The following is a 14,680-nucleotide window of genomic DNA, read 5'->3' as shown; positions in this document are numbered from 1 at the left end:
AAATATGCAACAAAGTTGGTAGACAAACATGCATACTCCTTAATATGTGATGTGTATCCTTACAGAAAAGTATAATGGTTAAAGACTCGCAGTATGCTGTCAGTTTGCTCATGCACAGTTTGTATTCTTCAGGGCTAAATTCACCAAATGTGAAAAGCCAAATTCTAATGGTTAGGGTTGCATAAATAAATTTTGTTCATTGATGTATAGTATTACATATGCCAATGAAATGGGATTGTGCATCAAACCAAAGCATGCAGCATTTCTTTAAATAAACTGGTATCATGCTGAAACATGTACCACTGATTTGCGTGTATCATTGGTTCCTGTGTTGTGAGAGAGACAAGCAAAACATCACTGGCAATGACTGTTGTGATTGATCATTCAGATACATGTACTAGCTACCATGGAAGCAGCTCGAAAGTATGACAAACTGTTTGCCATGTTAAAATGATTAAATACTGCTTCAGTGCACTCCTGTAATAATGAACACAGTTATAACGTAATTCCAGTTGCAATGAAGTAAAAATTCAGGCTGCAACATTATCCACTCTGTATTTTTATTGTTTATTTGTTCGGTTATAACGAAATTTCCATATAACGAAAGAAAACTGCCGGTCACAAGGACTTCGTTTTAACGCGAGTCCACTGTACCAGTGTAGCCTATAATCTAGGAGGAAGATGCAGTTATGGTCTTTATTGTCGCGCTTAATGCTTGATGCGGCAAGAGTATTCTTTGCTAAGTGATACATCTGATGCGGCGAGACTACCAACAGCGGATGCGCATCCACCACCTATATCCACTCGTCTTCCTTTAGTCGTTGACACGGATTCATAGTTGATAACAAGAAAATGACTAAAGCAAGATGAGTGGATATTAACGTTGGGTGCTTCCAATGTTCGTAGTCTCGCCGCATCAAACATATCGCTTAGCAAAGACAATAGTTTCACTGCATCAGACGTTTAGCGTAACAGCAAGAGACAATAGTCACATCCACCGCCTAGATTATTGGCTGCTACCAATGCCAAAAGCATACCAAGTTCTTACCACCTGGTGAAGAAAACTCTTGGCATAGATATATTGCATTCATTTGAAAGAATAACAACAACAAAAGACCTTATTTTTGCAAGTATGTCAAAGCATTTATTGTACTATATATCTGTTGACATTATAGACAAATATGGAGTATCGAAAAGGCACTGGGCTTGAAAGAATGTGTCAGATAGGTTTAGGACGGAGCAAATTGTTGGGGCCGACATTTAGTACACGAACATCTTTGTGTCTTTCAGGTATATATATCTGCGCCTTCATGCTAATCTTCAGTGTACAAATAACTTGATAGAACCCATTCCTGTTTTTATAATGTTTGAAACTTGAGTACATATCCTCTGATGCAATGAAAGTAAGAAAAAAATAAATGACTACATTTGCATAATTGGAAGGGAAAAAAAAAGTCATACATTCTGCTTCAGCATATACTTCACAATCCATGACAGCATACGGAGCAGCAATAATTAACTATTGCCTTCTTGCTTCATTTCACTCTCCTTCTGCTGTGTTGTTTCTTTCTGTTTAAATCCCACGGATAATCCAAATATCGGATAACTGTTTAATTACCACATGCAAGTTTTCAAGCGTCTTGCCAGAAAATCATGTGGTACATTATCACATGTTCCAGCCAGAGATGGTTAGCATCAACATCACAAAAGGGTCAATCCGGGGGTCATCATCACACCAGACTGTGGCTGCACTCTTTATCTGTCCAGAGAGGACTTCTCCTTTTCCTTCTCCTTTAACTGCTGGGTGCGATGGGACTCTTGGTTCTTCTTGAGGATCTGGTTGATGCAGTACTCGCTCTCCTGACCCACCTCTGTCAGCCGAAGGTCCAGCTCCCGCACCACGGGGTTCTCCTCCATCCCCTCTTGGACCTGTTTCCCTCCATCCTGTTAAGAATGAGTTAGACAGTGCATTTTTTCTTAAATTATTTTTTTTTTTCAACGAGGAATGAGTAAATGAAGAAGTGTCATGCCACAGTTCACATATCTTATGTCTGGGCTTCTGCAGAATGATGTTTGGAACTGATACAGTCTTTTGACTATGAACTATCATCCTGTTAGCACAACAGCAGGTCAGCACGACAGCAGAGCCTATGCACGACTTCACCCTTTGTATAGAGTTTACACTCTTGCTGATCTCAACCATTGACATACTCATGTCCCCTGAGTAAGGCAAAATTATGTTTCAGATATATCTGGTTAGTCATTCCCCCCCCCCCCCCACCCCCCGAGTTAAGAGTCATTCTGAATTCCAATGTATGGAAATAATAATTCCTGCTAGATGTAGCTCTTGCACATTGTTAATCTGGCAAGATTTGAATGAGATGATGCAAGTCACTTCTGGCTTTATTTATGAAAATTTCTCAATTCCACATTCTCTATTTGGATATTTTCTGCAGAACTGTGTAACATGCATTAAGGATTTTGTTTTACTCTGTACATCTGTTATATAAACTATACAAGAATATTAGATGGCTTAGACAGTTTCTGGTACGTGATTGGTCGAGAGCTCATCACGTGATGCTGTTTGCGAGGATCGCAACTGTTATATTTTCCAAGCTCGTTATATTGACCAACTGGTCAACTGAATATATTTTTTCCATGTGTGTCGCCCTCTTACGGTTGAAAAACAAACAATTACACCAATATAAGGATGTGGGACCACGTCGGTAACTGGGAGGAGCAAAAAGGTTACTATCGATAACTGCAGTCTGGACCGATATAATCTTTTCCAACTCATCCCCCCCCCCCCCACCACCACGCACACACACACACACACACACACACGATGCGTGAGAGAGTAGACTAGACGGCGCGGCGCGGAGTAGCGTCATGCGCTAGGCCTGCCTGGTATACGTACGTGTGGATGGAATTCGGGAAGCTAAACGTTACGCTTATACGTACAGTGTATAAATACATGCTACATACTAGTACTGTAGGCTACCCAATGTACCGTTTACGTATGCACGTATCATTCGGCCCGCGAAGTTTGGATTCACACCTCAAAATGGAGCCCCGTTTTGTCTATAATAAACGACGACGAGGATTTTGGAGGATAAGGAAAACATGGCCTAAACCAAGCGAGTTAATAGTCTAGAGACATTTAGTTCAGTTCAGTTCTTAGAACGAGGGCAATTCATGCATCTTTGTATTGACGTAACTTAACGACGAGTTAGACTTACGTTAGATCCAGGCCTAACGTTACATCGAACAAACCATGGTTGTGGAGGACTATAAACTGTTCGACACGGAGCAGACTGGTTTGCATATCACTGTGTTTCTACAATGTTCATCTCTGCAACAGAGGGAAAAAAAGACTGATTTTGAAATTGCTGCAGATTCCTGATGACAGAAGGTAACGTTAGGCCTACGTCTATTACAGTTATAATAGAGTCTATCTCTAGTGGGCCCTATAACATTTAACAAACATGTAGAGCCTAGTTGTCTAGAACCTCAGAAGGTTCTATGTGTTAGACTCAGAGCTAATTAACGTTAGAATCTAGACATAGATAACGTTAGGGCCTACCTGTAGAAACAAAATGTCAAATGATAAAGATTGCCCAGTAGGCTACAGTAGGCAATAACGTTTAAGGCCTAAAGTTAGATTTGTTTTGTGAGTAGACCCTAAAACATCTTTTGGACCTGCGCCTAATTTGACTATATAGGGCCCTAAAGCGTCGTTACTTTGAGCCTAACGTTAACGTTAGTAGACCCTAGGGCCTCCTGTCGTTTATAGAGGACGTGAGCCTAGCAACTACACAGTCCAGTCGCCGCTTTACAACTACAAAATCGCGACAGTCTGCGCGCATACAGCGTCTGGTCGGGCTGACATGAGCGTATTAACGGTTAGGCTATACGTCGTTAGTGTAGGCTCTTCTGCAAAGCACAATCGAGGGCAAGGCCATCTAATATAACAGATATCGACTGGTAGGGGGTGGAATGTAACAATCTTTGGACCGCCAGGGAGTTATATTTTCCCTCGTGATCATATTTTCCCTTGGGAAAATATAACTCCCTTGCGGTCCAAAGAATGTTATATTCCACCCCGTACCAGTCAATATCTGTATAATAATATTTCAGGTTTCTGGTTTCTTTCTTTGTATCAAATATTTCTAGTTTAACTTTTTGCATGTGTGATACAATTGCAACAACCAACAACCAAAAAAAAAAAGAACAACAGCCCAATATTAAAATTTGCCACAATGTCCAATGATATTTCATCACTTTCCATCTCGTTTGCATATATCTACTCGCCAAAGACTCAGAATGTAATGAAGGGTTACTTATGACTGGAAAGCAATCATTCTGACTCTTTTTAGACATACATAGTGCATCATTCTAGCAAACTCTTTAATTCCCCATAACTTGGGGATAATCACCTTTAATCTAGCAGCTGATTCAATGAGTGACACCATCACTGTCAAAGGATAATGTTATTGCAAAACCTACCTGGCCTAGTCTATTGCAGGACACATTGATGTTGACCAAGGTACTGTTGTGAATTAGAACCTGGGCCAGTGCAGCTGCTGTGGGCTCACTCAGTTCGTTACTTCCCATGTTGATGGTCTCCAGTGTTGCATTCTTCATCAGGGCTCTGCACAGCGCCTGTCCACCTGATGACAGAACAGATTAAAACAAGACCTTTGACATAAAATCCTAAACACTATATGTGGTACCTTTCTCACCTTGATCAATTCCTGAGATTCATAAATCTTACTTCTGTGTGTGATGTCTTTTTATATGGTTTAGAGTTGAGATTAAACATTTTGGAACAACATGGATAAAAAACAAAACAAAACAAAACAAAAAACCCTGAAAATTTGTACTCCTGTATGTTGTGCACTTCACAGGAAGAACAGATACTGGTCATTTTAATACTTATTTTCTTTACAATACCAGTTGGTGCTATTAGTTTTACTGGCACATCCATTTTAAGATTACAGATTTCACCCAGTTTTGCAAGTAAACATGGTTTCCATAAATCCCTACACCAAAGTGAATCATCAACCTACAGATGGAACATGCAATTTGTAGACTATGGGAAAAAATGATTGTACTATTAAAAAAAACAAAAAACATTGATCCCTTTAGGTTGATCCAAGAAGCAGTCTTATTTGATAGGTATACTATGCCACAAGAGAATTGTTTGAAATACACTATAAGCTTGACAAATCAAGATATTATCAATATCCCATCCACATGTATGTTATTAGACTCTTTAGCAAGAAGAAGAAAAATACAAAAAAAAAGGAAAAAGAAAATGCAATAAAGTTGACTGAAAGTCCTTTGTATCTCTCATGTGTATTAATGTATGTGTCACTAAGTTTCACTTGCATAACAACTTAGCAACTTCAACAACATATGATAACATACTTTGTGAGAAAGTATTGTGTCATACCTTCATCTCCCATCCTGTTGAGTCTCAAGTCCAATTCCTTCAGTGTCTTGTTCTTCCCTAAGGCATGCCCAATTGCTGCTGCTCCTGCAGACCTTACACGGTTGTTAGACAGATCTAACCGTGTGAGCTTGCAGTGCCCATTTAGGAACTTCCCAATTGCCCTTGCCCCATGGTCACCAATGATGTTATGTGAAAGGTCCAGTTCCTCAAGACCAGGATGATCCAGGACGTGGGCAATGAGAACACGAGCCTTGTCATCATCCACCTTGCTCCTGTGGAGCTGGAATTTCTTCAGGTGACTGCACCTCTTGATACACTTGGACAATAGCATGCAGTCCCTGGCAGTGAACTGGAAAAGGTTCCACTCAAAGTTCATGCCGCAGTCTCGAACCCCGTACGTGACGCTGAACTCCTCCAAGTGGGGGAGCTTGTCCAGGGTGGTAGAGAACTCAAAGTGGTCCATGATGGGTCCATCCAAACCGGCATCACTGCCAGCATCAGAAACATCATCCATGATCTTTGTTGGCTCCTCTTTGACAGGAGGTAGCAACTGCTTGATGATTAGTCGCTTCACATATGGTGCACACAATGGCAAAGTGTTCTCAAGTACTGCCATGTCTGAGGTCTCAGGCACAAAGTGCTCAATGATATTTTCCAGATGCGTTTCAAAGAACATTCGCTTCCAACTATTGTCAAACTTGGAGACGTCACACACCTCCTTCCCTGCCTTGCAACGCCTCTCCCAGTAGCCTTCATCTGAAACCAAGTGTGCCACGACCTTCAGAGGCAGGTCGACCGAGATCTTTTCAAGGACCTTAGCTTTGTACTTAGGAAGCAATTCGTCCAGCTTTGGATGTTCTGTAGAAAGGAAATATATATGCACATGGTACTCAGTGCTGATTCAACTTGTTTGCTCGTCATCTTATGCAATCTGGCTGTAACTAAATTGATATACCCATGATTACTATGTAATGGATATTTTTGAGTATTTTTTTTTTCTTATCCAGGCACACACAAGTCTCATCGAATATTTATCTATTTTATTCATTCATAGCACACCCTCAAGCATTGACAGAAATATGTACCGGTACATAACTATTCCAATAGCAATGTCAGAAAGTGGTAAGCCCAACCTCTGTGTACCAAATACAAAATGAAACAACAAAAACTGTCTTGCTTTAGTCTTTAAGCAGTTTTAATGTCTGTTTCACTGCTGATAACAATTAACAGTAATGTTATGAGGATTAAAATATTTGGGGACAGCTAATAGAGACAAAATAAATATTTTGTCTCCATTCTATAAATAAGAAATATTCACCTGCAAAATTGCTGACAATGTGATTGACACAAAGTTCCGTCAGAAGGGGCACCGTGGCTAGCGACCAGTCAGGGTCCTCTGCTATAATCCGCCTCATATTTCTATTGTCGGCTGCTGGATTGCTCTTCGCACTGGTGATGGGAGACGGGATAGAACGCTTGGCACTTCTGCCACCTCTCTTGGCGCTGTTGGCATTGTTGTTACTAGCGCTGGTTGGGACTGCATTGTTGTTACTGTTGGTTTCTCCCTTGGTTCCACCAGCTGAGGCAGGACCATTTTGCTCCGAGAGCGGAGGTTCCGTAGTAGTAGCCATCTGTGAGTTCTTTTGAGTTCTTCAAAGAGCTTGTGAAAAAAAAAAAAAATACTGATAACTATACACGTGTATACTAGACAACATACATATCATTTATAGTTCTAATAGCATAAAGCTATGGCTCCAAAAGAAATATTAATGCTAGGCAAAAAGCAAAATCTATATAGCTAAATCACATTTCAACAATGAATGCCTTTCTTGCATTAGCTTTTGTTTAGGTACATTTGCATATTACAGACTACAACTTGCTATGAGTGACTACCACAATTACTACTTGTACTAGTAGAACCTTTCTACTACTAGATTTCATGTTTACTAAAATTACTACTACTGTAAGTTACTAGGATCTCTAGGTACGCTAGATACTAATAAATGGTTCATACATACATAAATTCAAACTTTGAAATGAAGTTAACCTTGCCTCGCTGTGGAATTGAATTGGTAATTTATGTAGACTATATAGGCTCACTATCTGCCTTGGCTCCAATTTAGAAATGAAGAACTACACGTTCGCTGTTGTTAGTCACAAAATGTGTCACCTACTTTGTTTGAGTGTCTTTCTACTGTGTAATATAGAGAATTATGGTCTGCAGAGCTGGGGATACGGATGTCCCGAAGCACCACACACTGCATATGCACCAGCGGAGGTGACCTCCCTGCTGCATGCACTGACGTTCAGAACGACAGTTAATGGAGAGGAGACGTAAACCACAACAATGCCTCACTATCGTCGGTATTCTGACACGATATTGACGTACATTGTATTACTATCAGTAAAACAGCTACTACGGCTACTACAGCTATTATGGCCTGGGTCTTCGCCTGCCCCGCAGCCGAGATATGGAGCTCATTTGTCGGGCAGAAGCTCGGGGGACTTCCGGCATCGGCACCTGTGTTGGTACGCATAAGAGTTTGAGCTCGCGTTCGGGGGACGTGGGAAGCAGGTGACAAACCCATCTTCATTCCACATAATATTGAGTTTAACAACATTGAATCTTCATCTTTCTGAGATAGAAACCTTCACTACTATTTTTTGAAGGAGTTTATGTGAATACAGTAAAACATCGATCTTTTAATAAAGCACAATAATTACCTTTTGTCAGTCTTCCTACAGTCCCGAACCGGTATTGTTGTATGTTGCTGTGACAACTATTGCGCATGCTCAGCACGCTGTCCGCGACCGACCACCAAACGAGCAGGCACAGCGGTACAGGTACACCGGATTATACGGTATGGCCCTTCACCCATCCATGCGATGAGTACACGAGTATCGCATCCTGAGGAAAACGCCGTTAGGCCAGTTCCCCACCCCCACCCAAAAAAAGTAAAATTGATAAATAGTTTAGTATATAGATAAATAACAATAATAGTACATTTAGTAAATGATAATAATAACAGCAGGGATTGAATGTTGATTCTTTTTTTGAAACAGGCAATGAGTTGATAATTATTCCGAACTTGATAATGTTTGAATATTGGAATGCAGATGAAACACTAAGTATTACAAACTAACACATTTGATGCTTTTCACGCAAAAAAGAATGTACTAGTGAGGAAGATTTTATTGAAGACCATGTGCAATTAACAGCGAAAGGTGATGAAATAAGACTCCCACTTTAGCAAAGTAATTTAATCAAAGTGGTTTTGCTCCTTGGAGAGAAATCTATCCCGAGTGTTACTAGTCCTTTCGAGAGGGGACTTAAAAAACAAACAAGCAACATACTTCCCATGTGGTTGTTTTCTAAATGTTTTCTTTTTCATTTACATATTTTTATTTATGTTGTCTGTTATAATATGTTTCATCATGGGTGTTGTACAAAGGTCTTTTTGAGGTATTAGTTATTAGTCAATTGTTGATATTTTGGTAAATGTCGGTGTATTTTTATTTTTATTTTTTTTACCGGTCAGGTGCTTTTTGTTGTCCCCCCCCCCCCCCCCATCACCACAGTCAATACTTTCAATCGTTTCTTCTTTATCAAACTCCTCTCTTGCTATTACCACTATTCTCCCTTGCTTCTCATCATATCTTACAGGGCCCAGATTGGGGGGGGGGGGGGGAGGCGAGAGGTTAAATAGATGAAATTTGGCGAGGAGATGCCGTAATCAGGCTTTATAAACAGCTTGTGTGAGAGAGAGTGTGTGTGTGTGTGTGCGTGTTAGTGTGTGTGGCGTGCGTGTGTGTGTAGTGTGTGTGTAGATATCTAATTTCAATTGAATTATATATTTTTCATTTATATGAATTAAGACACCGTCTGTGCAATCCTTTTGTTAGTATGTATACACTGTAAAAACATCGGTGTTAGATTTAACACCACGGGTGTTAAATCTAACACCGATCAAACTTCAATAAAGGACCACACCCACAGGTGTTGAAAATGCACTGTGATGGTGTTGAAAAGTGTTCACCTGACACTTCGTGGTGTTGATTTGACACTGTACCTGGTGTTATTTTGACACTGTACTGCATGGTGTTAATTAAAAAATGACACCACATGGTGTTGATTTGATATTTGTTGGTGTTAATATCAATGGTTTAACACCCGTCCAGCTTCAATGAGAGATCACACCAGCTGGTGTTACTGTGGTGTAGATTTATTTTCACATTTGTTCAAAAATCTAGTATTTTAATGTAAAATTCTTGATCGTCTTGTTTAAATTAAAAATCAACAAGAAGTGCAGTTACTAAGAAACTCTTCAAAAAACAGTTTAAAATTTGGAAATGACACCCGGAGGTGTCAATTTAACACCAGAAATGAGCATCGAAAATTTAACACCAGCTCGGTGTTCACTATTTAACACCGGACTTTTTGCAGTGTAATATACTATTATGCTATTATGAACAATATAATGTAGGGCCCTATGTTGTCGTTTTTTATTATGCCAGTGGAGTGCGAATTTCTGTATTCATTTTAACAGAAAATAAAGTACCTTGTATCCTTGTAATTAGTACAATCATTTGACTGCTTCCTTATAGCAGCCTAAAAAACAACAAAACAAAATAAAACACACACACACACAAATTTAATCATGTTTCAACATAATAATTCATATAGTTCAGGACATCCCAACACTCGAATACATGTATAAAATATCATACTACTTGTATGATATATCACACTACTTGTGCAATTGCCTTCATATACCATTTTCTCCCTCTCTCTCTCATCGACCGTCTATCCATGCATTCTTATCCTCTAAACTTTTCATCGCACGCAAATCCAGCATGACCAGGCAAATAGGCCTATACATAAGAGGTTAGTTGTTTACACTCACCCATATTTTCTGAGTGTCTTAAGACCTGAACTCTCCCTCCCTCCCTCTCTCTCACTCCCTCTCCCCCCCCCCCCCCGTTTTTGTTTTTGATTGTTGTTATGTTTTTACCTCTCTCCCTCTCTTTCCCTATTTCTCTTTAATGTTATCAAATCATTGTTGCAATATATGACAGGCAGAGGGTTCCACACTAACTTCTTTTATTCTAATAGAGCCCAGGGCCGGCGCACAGAAGTCTTGTTCTGTGGGCCGGCGCCGCATTTAGAAAAACAAAACAAAACAAAATGCGGGTGGGGGTGGGGGCAGTTTTTATTTCTGGTGCCCCTTCCGGGTTTCATCAGCTGACACCTACGTATGTATTATGCATAAAAAGTGGGGGGGGGGGGGGACGAGCCACCCACCTTGCGCCGGCCCTGGGGCCTACTTTTTATATAATAATATTTACATTTCTCATTTCATATTTATATTTGTGCGAAACAACACATTATTGTCAGAAAATAAAATTAAGAAAAAAGACAATCGAACATGAATATCTCAACAGCTGAAACCTAAATACATGTATAGCATTATTTTGAAGTTTGTTATCCATGTGGTTGTTATCCTATGTGGTTTATTATGATTTTTTTTTTTTCATTTTCACAGTTAAGTGGAACAGAGCCCTGTATTTGGTAAGAAACGTTTGTGGAATATCATGGAAACAGTGCTTTTGTATAGATCAATAAATATGGACTTGTCTCGGGGACGGTCAAATGGCCGGATGGATGTGATGGATGGACCCCGATGGAGTGAGTGAGCTAGACGAGAGGAAGAGTGCATGCATCACGGGGGGTTTACTAGCCATGAGCGCATTGATCTTGCAATTTGCTTGCGGAATTAGGAACGCAATCGGATCGGAGGCATACACAAGGTGCGATCGCGAGTCGTGCAATTCTGCTCGAAGTTGGACGTGAAGGTGATGCAATAATTATTTTTCTTCATTAGGATATAGTGAGGATAATATGTAGAATTCCCGTATTTGTAAGTGATCACAATGTCATCAAATAGCAGAAACACGTATCTGCGTTACCTTTTGTTTCGATGTTTTGTCTGTCCTTTGCATTTGTGTGGTCCCATGTGTGTATTTTTGTGTGGGGAAATGTGTTCAGTCGATGAGAGTGGGTACGGCCCTACCACGGCCCGGGTTAAGCGCTCCTTATTGTACACAGTTATACTGTCCGTAGCGTTGGGGCTGGTCGCAGTTAGGGTACGGTATGCATTAGACAGAAAGATCCGTCTGTCCGGAGGACTCTTTTATATTTTGCCATTAACGCTGTCCTCCGTGAGCCGTGAAGCCAGACGCAGTCTCCGCGGAACATTCCCCGACGGACAGATACAGACCGATCTTTCGGTCAAGGTATGCATGGGATGCGTGCCGGTAGGCGGTAGTGTTTCTAGGTTATTATAGGTGCAGTCTACTGTAACGGCACTTTCTCTTGATCTTGTCGGTTTGATTGCGCACCCTCCTTGATTGCATCTTATCTGATCTGTAAAGTTAGGCCAAGATTTTTTTTTTTTTTTTTTTGAAGTGGACAACCGAAACTTGTCACTTTCTATCAATCATTAATTTATAAATTTACCGTTAATTGTTTTGTATACAGTCAACTCCACATGAGTCGATTTTATTTGACTGGACAGAGCTGGGATGACCTCGGCCTACATTGTATTATTAACTTGGCAATCTGTACTGGGTTTTAGGGGGCTAACTTAATTTAGGCTTCTAACTTCAGCACAGCCATGTGTAATTTACCCCTGGAAAAATTGAAAAAGAAAAAGTGATGTGTATCAACATCGCAAAGTGATATTAAATTTAAGTGGCTTTAGGGTTTAATTTGTTAAAAAGGGTTAGAAATAGGGTTAGGGTTAGGTTAGGGGCTTCTGTTACTATTCAACTTTTGCATGTACAGAGGATTAACACAAAAGCAAAGGCTATGAATGTAAAATCAGGGCTTTTTATTTTCATTGACTTTACTAGCCAATTATTTGACATAGACTATGAGCCATAGACTTACATGAAGTCGACTGTATATTTACCGTACTGTGGATCTTAAATAGCAGGATGAAATGCTGTTCAAGTGGTCAAATACACCCACACACCCACACACACAGAACTTATACACTATCAGCTGATATATGCAACAATCTTCGGGATTAAAGACATTAGTCTGAGTTTGAGGAAGAAAAAGAAAAAAAAGAATCTTCAACACAAGCGAAACCTGTAAAAATAAAGGAAAAAGTGACAAATGACAACAAAAACCCTTTTTATGTCAGCAGCATGCCTATTACATAAAGCAAGTATGCACTGTGCTGTTAGCTATAATACGCTTATCACTAGTAACTACAATCCTGTGCACATTCTGTGTCCACAGCCCCATTTAAGACCATGATATTGATAGTAAACAAATCGAGTTCACTTTCTTTGTCACCTTTAATAGTAAGATGTTTGCAGCTGTTGTTAGTCGAAGTGTCGATATATTCCAAGAGCTATATACCTCCATGGTGTATTGTAAATTTTCAAAATGATGCACTGCTAGCGAAATAAGTAAAATATTTTGGGTTTGCACACCATTTGTTTGGAGGGATGTGTGTCTGCAAAGTCCTTGGATTATGTCACATTTTTCTGCATTAACAATTTGAAGGGTGACCACATTTGTTTGGTATCAGTAAGTTTCATTCAATTGACCTTTTTTTTTTTCTTGCCTTATTAGTCATAAGGAATACAATTCGTCACTAAGTCATAAGATTACCATATGTGTAAGTGCTTGTACAACTGTACACCATACTAAAACTGTTAAATTGCTGATGTACATGTGGCCACCGTCACCACCATGCATTGGCCATTTCAACAAAAAGATCAATCGAGCACTTAAAAGTTGGACTATAACTCACCCCATACTCCATGTCTGTATGCATCTTTTGATACAGATATAGCATTGCCGAAAAAATGAATAAAAGACCCCAACCAGGAGAGACGGAGGAAGACCTCCTCAGACTACAGGAGCAGTTCTTGGCCCAGAAGAGCACACCATCAGTGAAGGTGAAAAAGGCAGACAAACGCAAGGCATCTAATGGTGAATCAAACAGTGGTCTCTCTGCTGACACTAGGAAGGAGTTCAGTGGAGTGAATGTTGCCAAGGATGTCGTCACGATACCAGGTCTGTTAAATCATGTTTCACATTTTCAAACACCTTCTCTTTTTTAGATGTTAAACATGGACAGCTTTGGCTCTCCACTTTGTAACACAGTGTGCAGTTTGGTGAATTCTTTTACACAGATATATAAAGTTGTTCAGGGGCATTATTGCCCTTTCCTGATATATGCCAGGTATGAATTGATGCTCTCTGTTGATAGTCAACATTGATTAAAAATGAACCATTCTTTTGTTATTTTCATCTGCTTGTATTTTGCTTTGTTTGGTTTTGTTTGTTTGTTTGTTTGTTTGTTTGTTTGTTTGTTTGTTTGTTTTTAGTGGGGCATGGGAGGAAGAAGAGTGAAGGCAACACTAGCTACTAAGTGTATCAAGTTGTATCAAGATCTTTAAAAAAAAAAGAAAAGAAAAAGGAAAACCATGCTAGTGAGACAAGCAAACATCAGTTGCCAATAAATTCTAGTTGTCTATGAGTAGGACAAAATTTAGAACAATTCATGCCTTCTGATTGTGATTATTAGTCCCCAACTGATGTTCTTATTTGAATCCTAGTATTCCTTTCAACAATTACTTTTGTCTTGCTAGAGTCTCTATTATTCTGATAATTATGAGGCATATTGCATATAAAAAATAAAGCAGTTATTGCAGTACTTTAATAGATTATGTTTTTCCCCCAGGATTACCCCAAGCCATGCCAGCAATGGATTCGCTCCCCAAGAAACGTTCAAAATTTAAGTCTAATCAGCGCAATTCTGGTTCAGCCATGGTAAGCTCAATGTGTAGTTCTGCTATCTTTGTTCTTGTATAATCTAATCGATGTTAAGAAGTATTAGAGATTTTACATTTGATTTATCTGATTTTCTGTTTTTTATGACAGTTCAAAAGAATAAAAATTTCATAACTATTTTAGAGTAAAATTGATTATCCAGTGTCTGAGGTTAAATGATCTTAACACAAGGACTGCTCAATTTCAGAACTTATGCAGGCTTTGTGTTACTACTTTCTAATGCATCATGAAGTTTTTAAATGTTTTCTCATAGTATGACAAATGTATATGCATCTGCCTTGGTCTCATAAGAACTTGAGCATAGTTTTGAAAGGAATTCTTCTTTTTGAAATATTCTGGTAATTTTTCAAATT

The 14,680-nt window shown here is 39.4% G+C and overlaps 1 protein-coding gene and 1 long non-coding RNA gene across 2 annotated transcripts; one reads left to right on the top strand and one right to left on the bottom strand.

The window, feature by feature from the left end:
• Positions 1–1,755: 1,755 nt before the first annotated feature.
• LOC139728585 (dynein regulatory complex subunit 5-like) lies at positions 1,756–7,104 on the bottom strand. The gene is made up of 4 exons (XM_071639521.1): positions 6,774–7,104; positions 5,456–6,313; positions 4,507–4,670; positions 1,756–1,944 (listed from the first exon to the last, which is right to left on the bottom strand). The coding sequence occupies exons 1-4, from the start codon at positions 7,084–7,086 to the stop codon at positions 1,756–1,758; spliced, it is 1,524 nt and encodes a 507-aa protein (XP_071495622.1). The 5' UTR covers positions 7,087–7,104.
• Positions 7,105–11,252: 4,148 nt separating this feature from the next.
• Positions 11,253–14,304, top strand: LOC139728584 (uncharacterized). The gene is made up of 3 exons (XR_011710818.1): positions 11,253–11,308; positions 13,318–13,547; positions 14,218–14,304. It is a non-coding gene; the product is annotated as an uncharacterized lncRNA (long non-coding RNA).
• The last annotated feature ends 376 nt before the right edge of the window (positions 14,305–14,680 follow it).

This window comes from Diadema antillarum, unplaced genomic scaffold (assembly GCF_040938485.1).
Source record: "Diadema antillarum isolate AM-2024a unplaced genomic scaffold, OU_Dant_1.0 seq00000187_RagTag, whole genome shotgun sequence".
Taxonomy (NCBI): Eukaryota; Metazoa; Echinodermata; class Echinoidea; order Diadematoida; family Diadematidae; genus Diadema; species Diadema antillarum.
Note: the sequence above shows the minus strand (reverse complement) of the source record. Positions and strands in the feature narration are given on the sequence as shown.

Excerpts from the sequence above, each read along its gene's own strand:
- LOC139728585 (XM_071639521.1), bottom strand. The coding sequence starts at position 7,086 with ATGGCTACTACTACGGAACCTCCGCTCTCGGAGCAAAATGGTCCTGCC. Across the intron at positions 6,314-6,773 it reads CATTGTCAGCAATTTTGCAG|AACATCCAAAGCTGGACGAA; the intron begins GTGAATATTTCT and ends TCCTTTCTACAG. Across the intron at positions 4,671-5,455 it reads CAACAGGATGGGAGATGAAG|GTGGACAGGCGCTGTGCAGA; the intron begins GTATGACACAAT and ends TTCTGTCATCAG.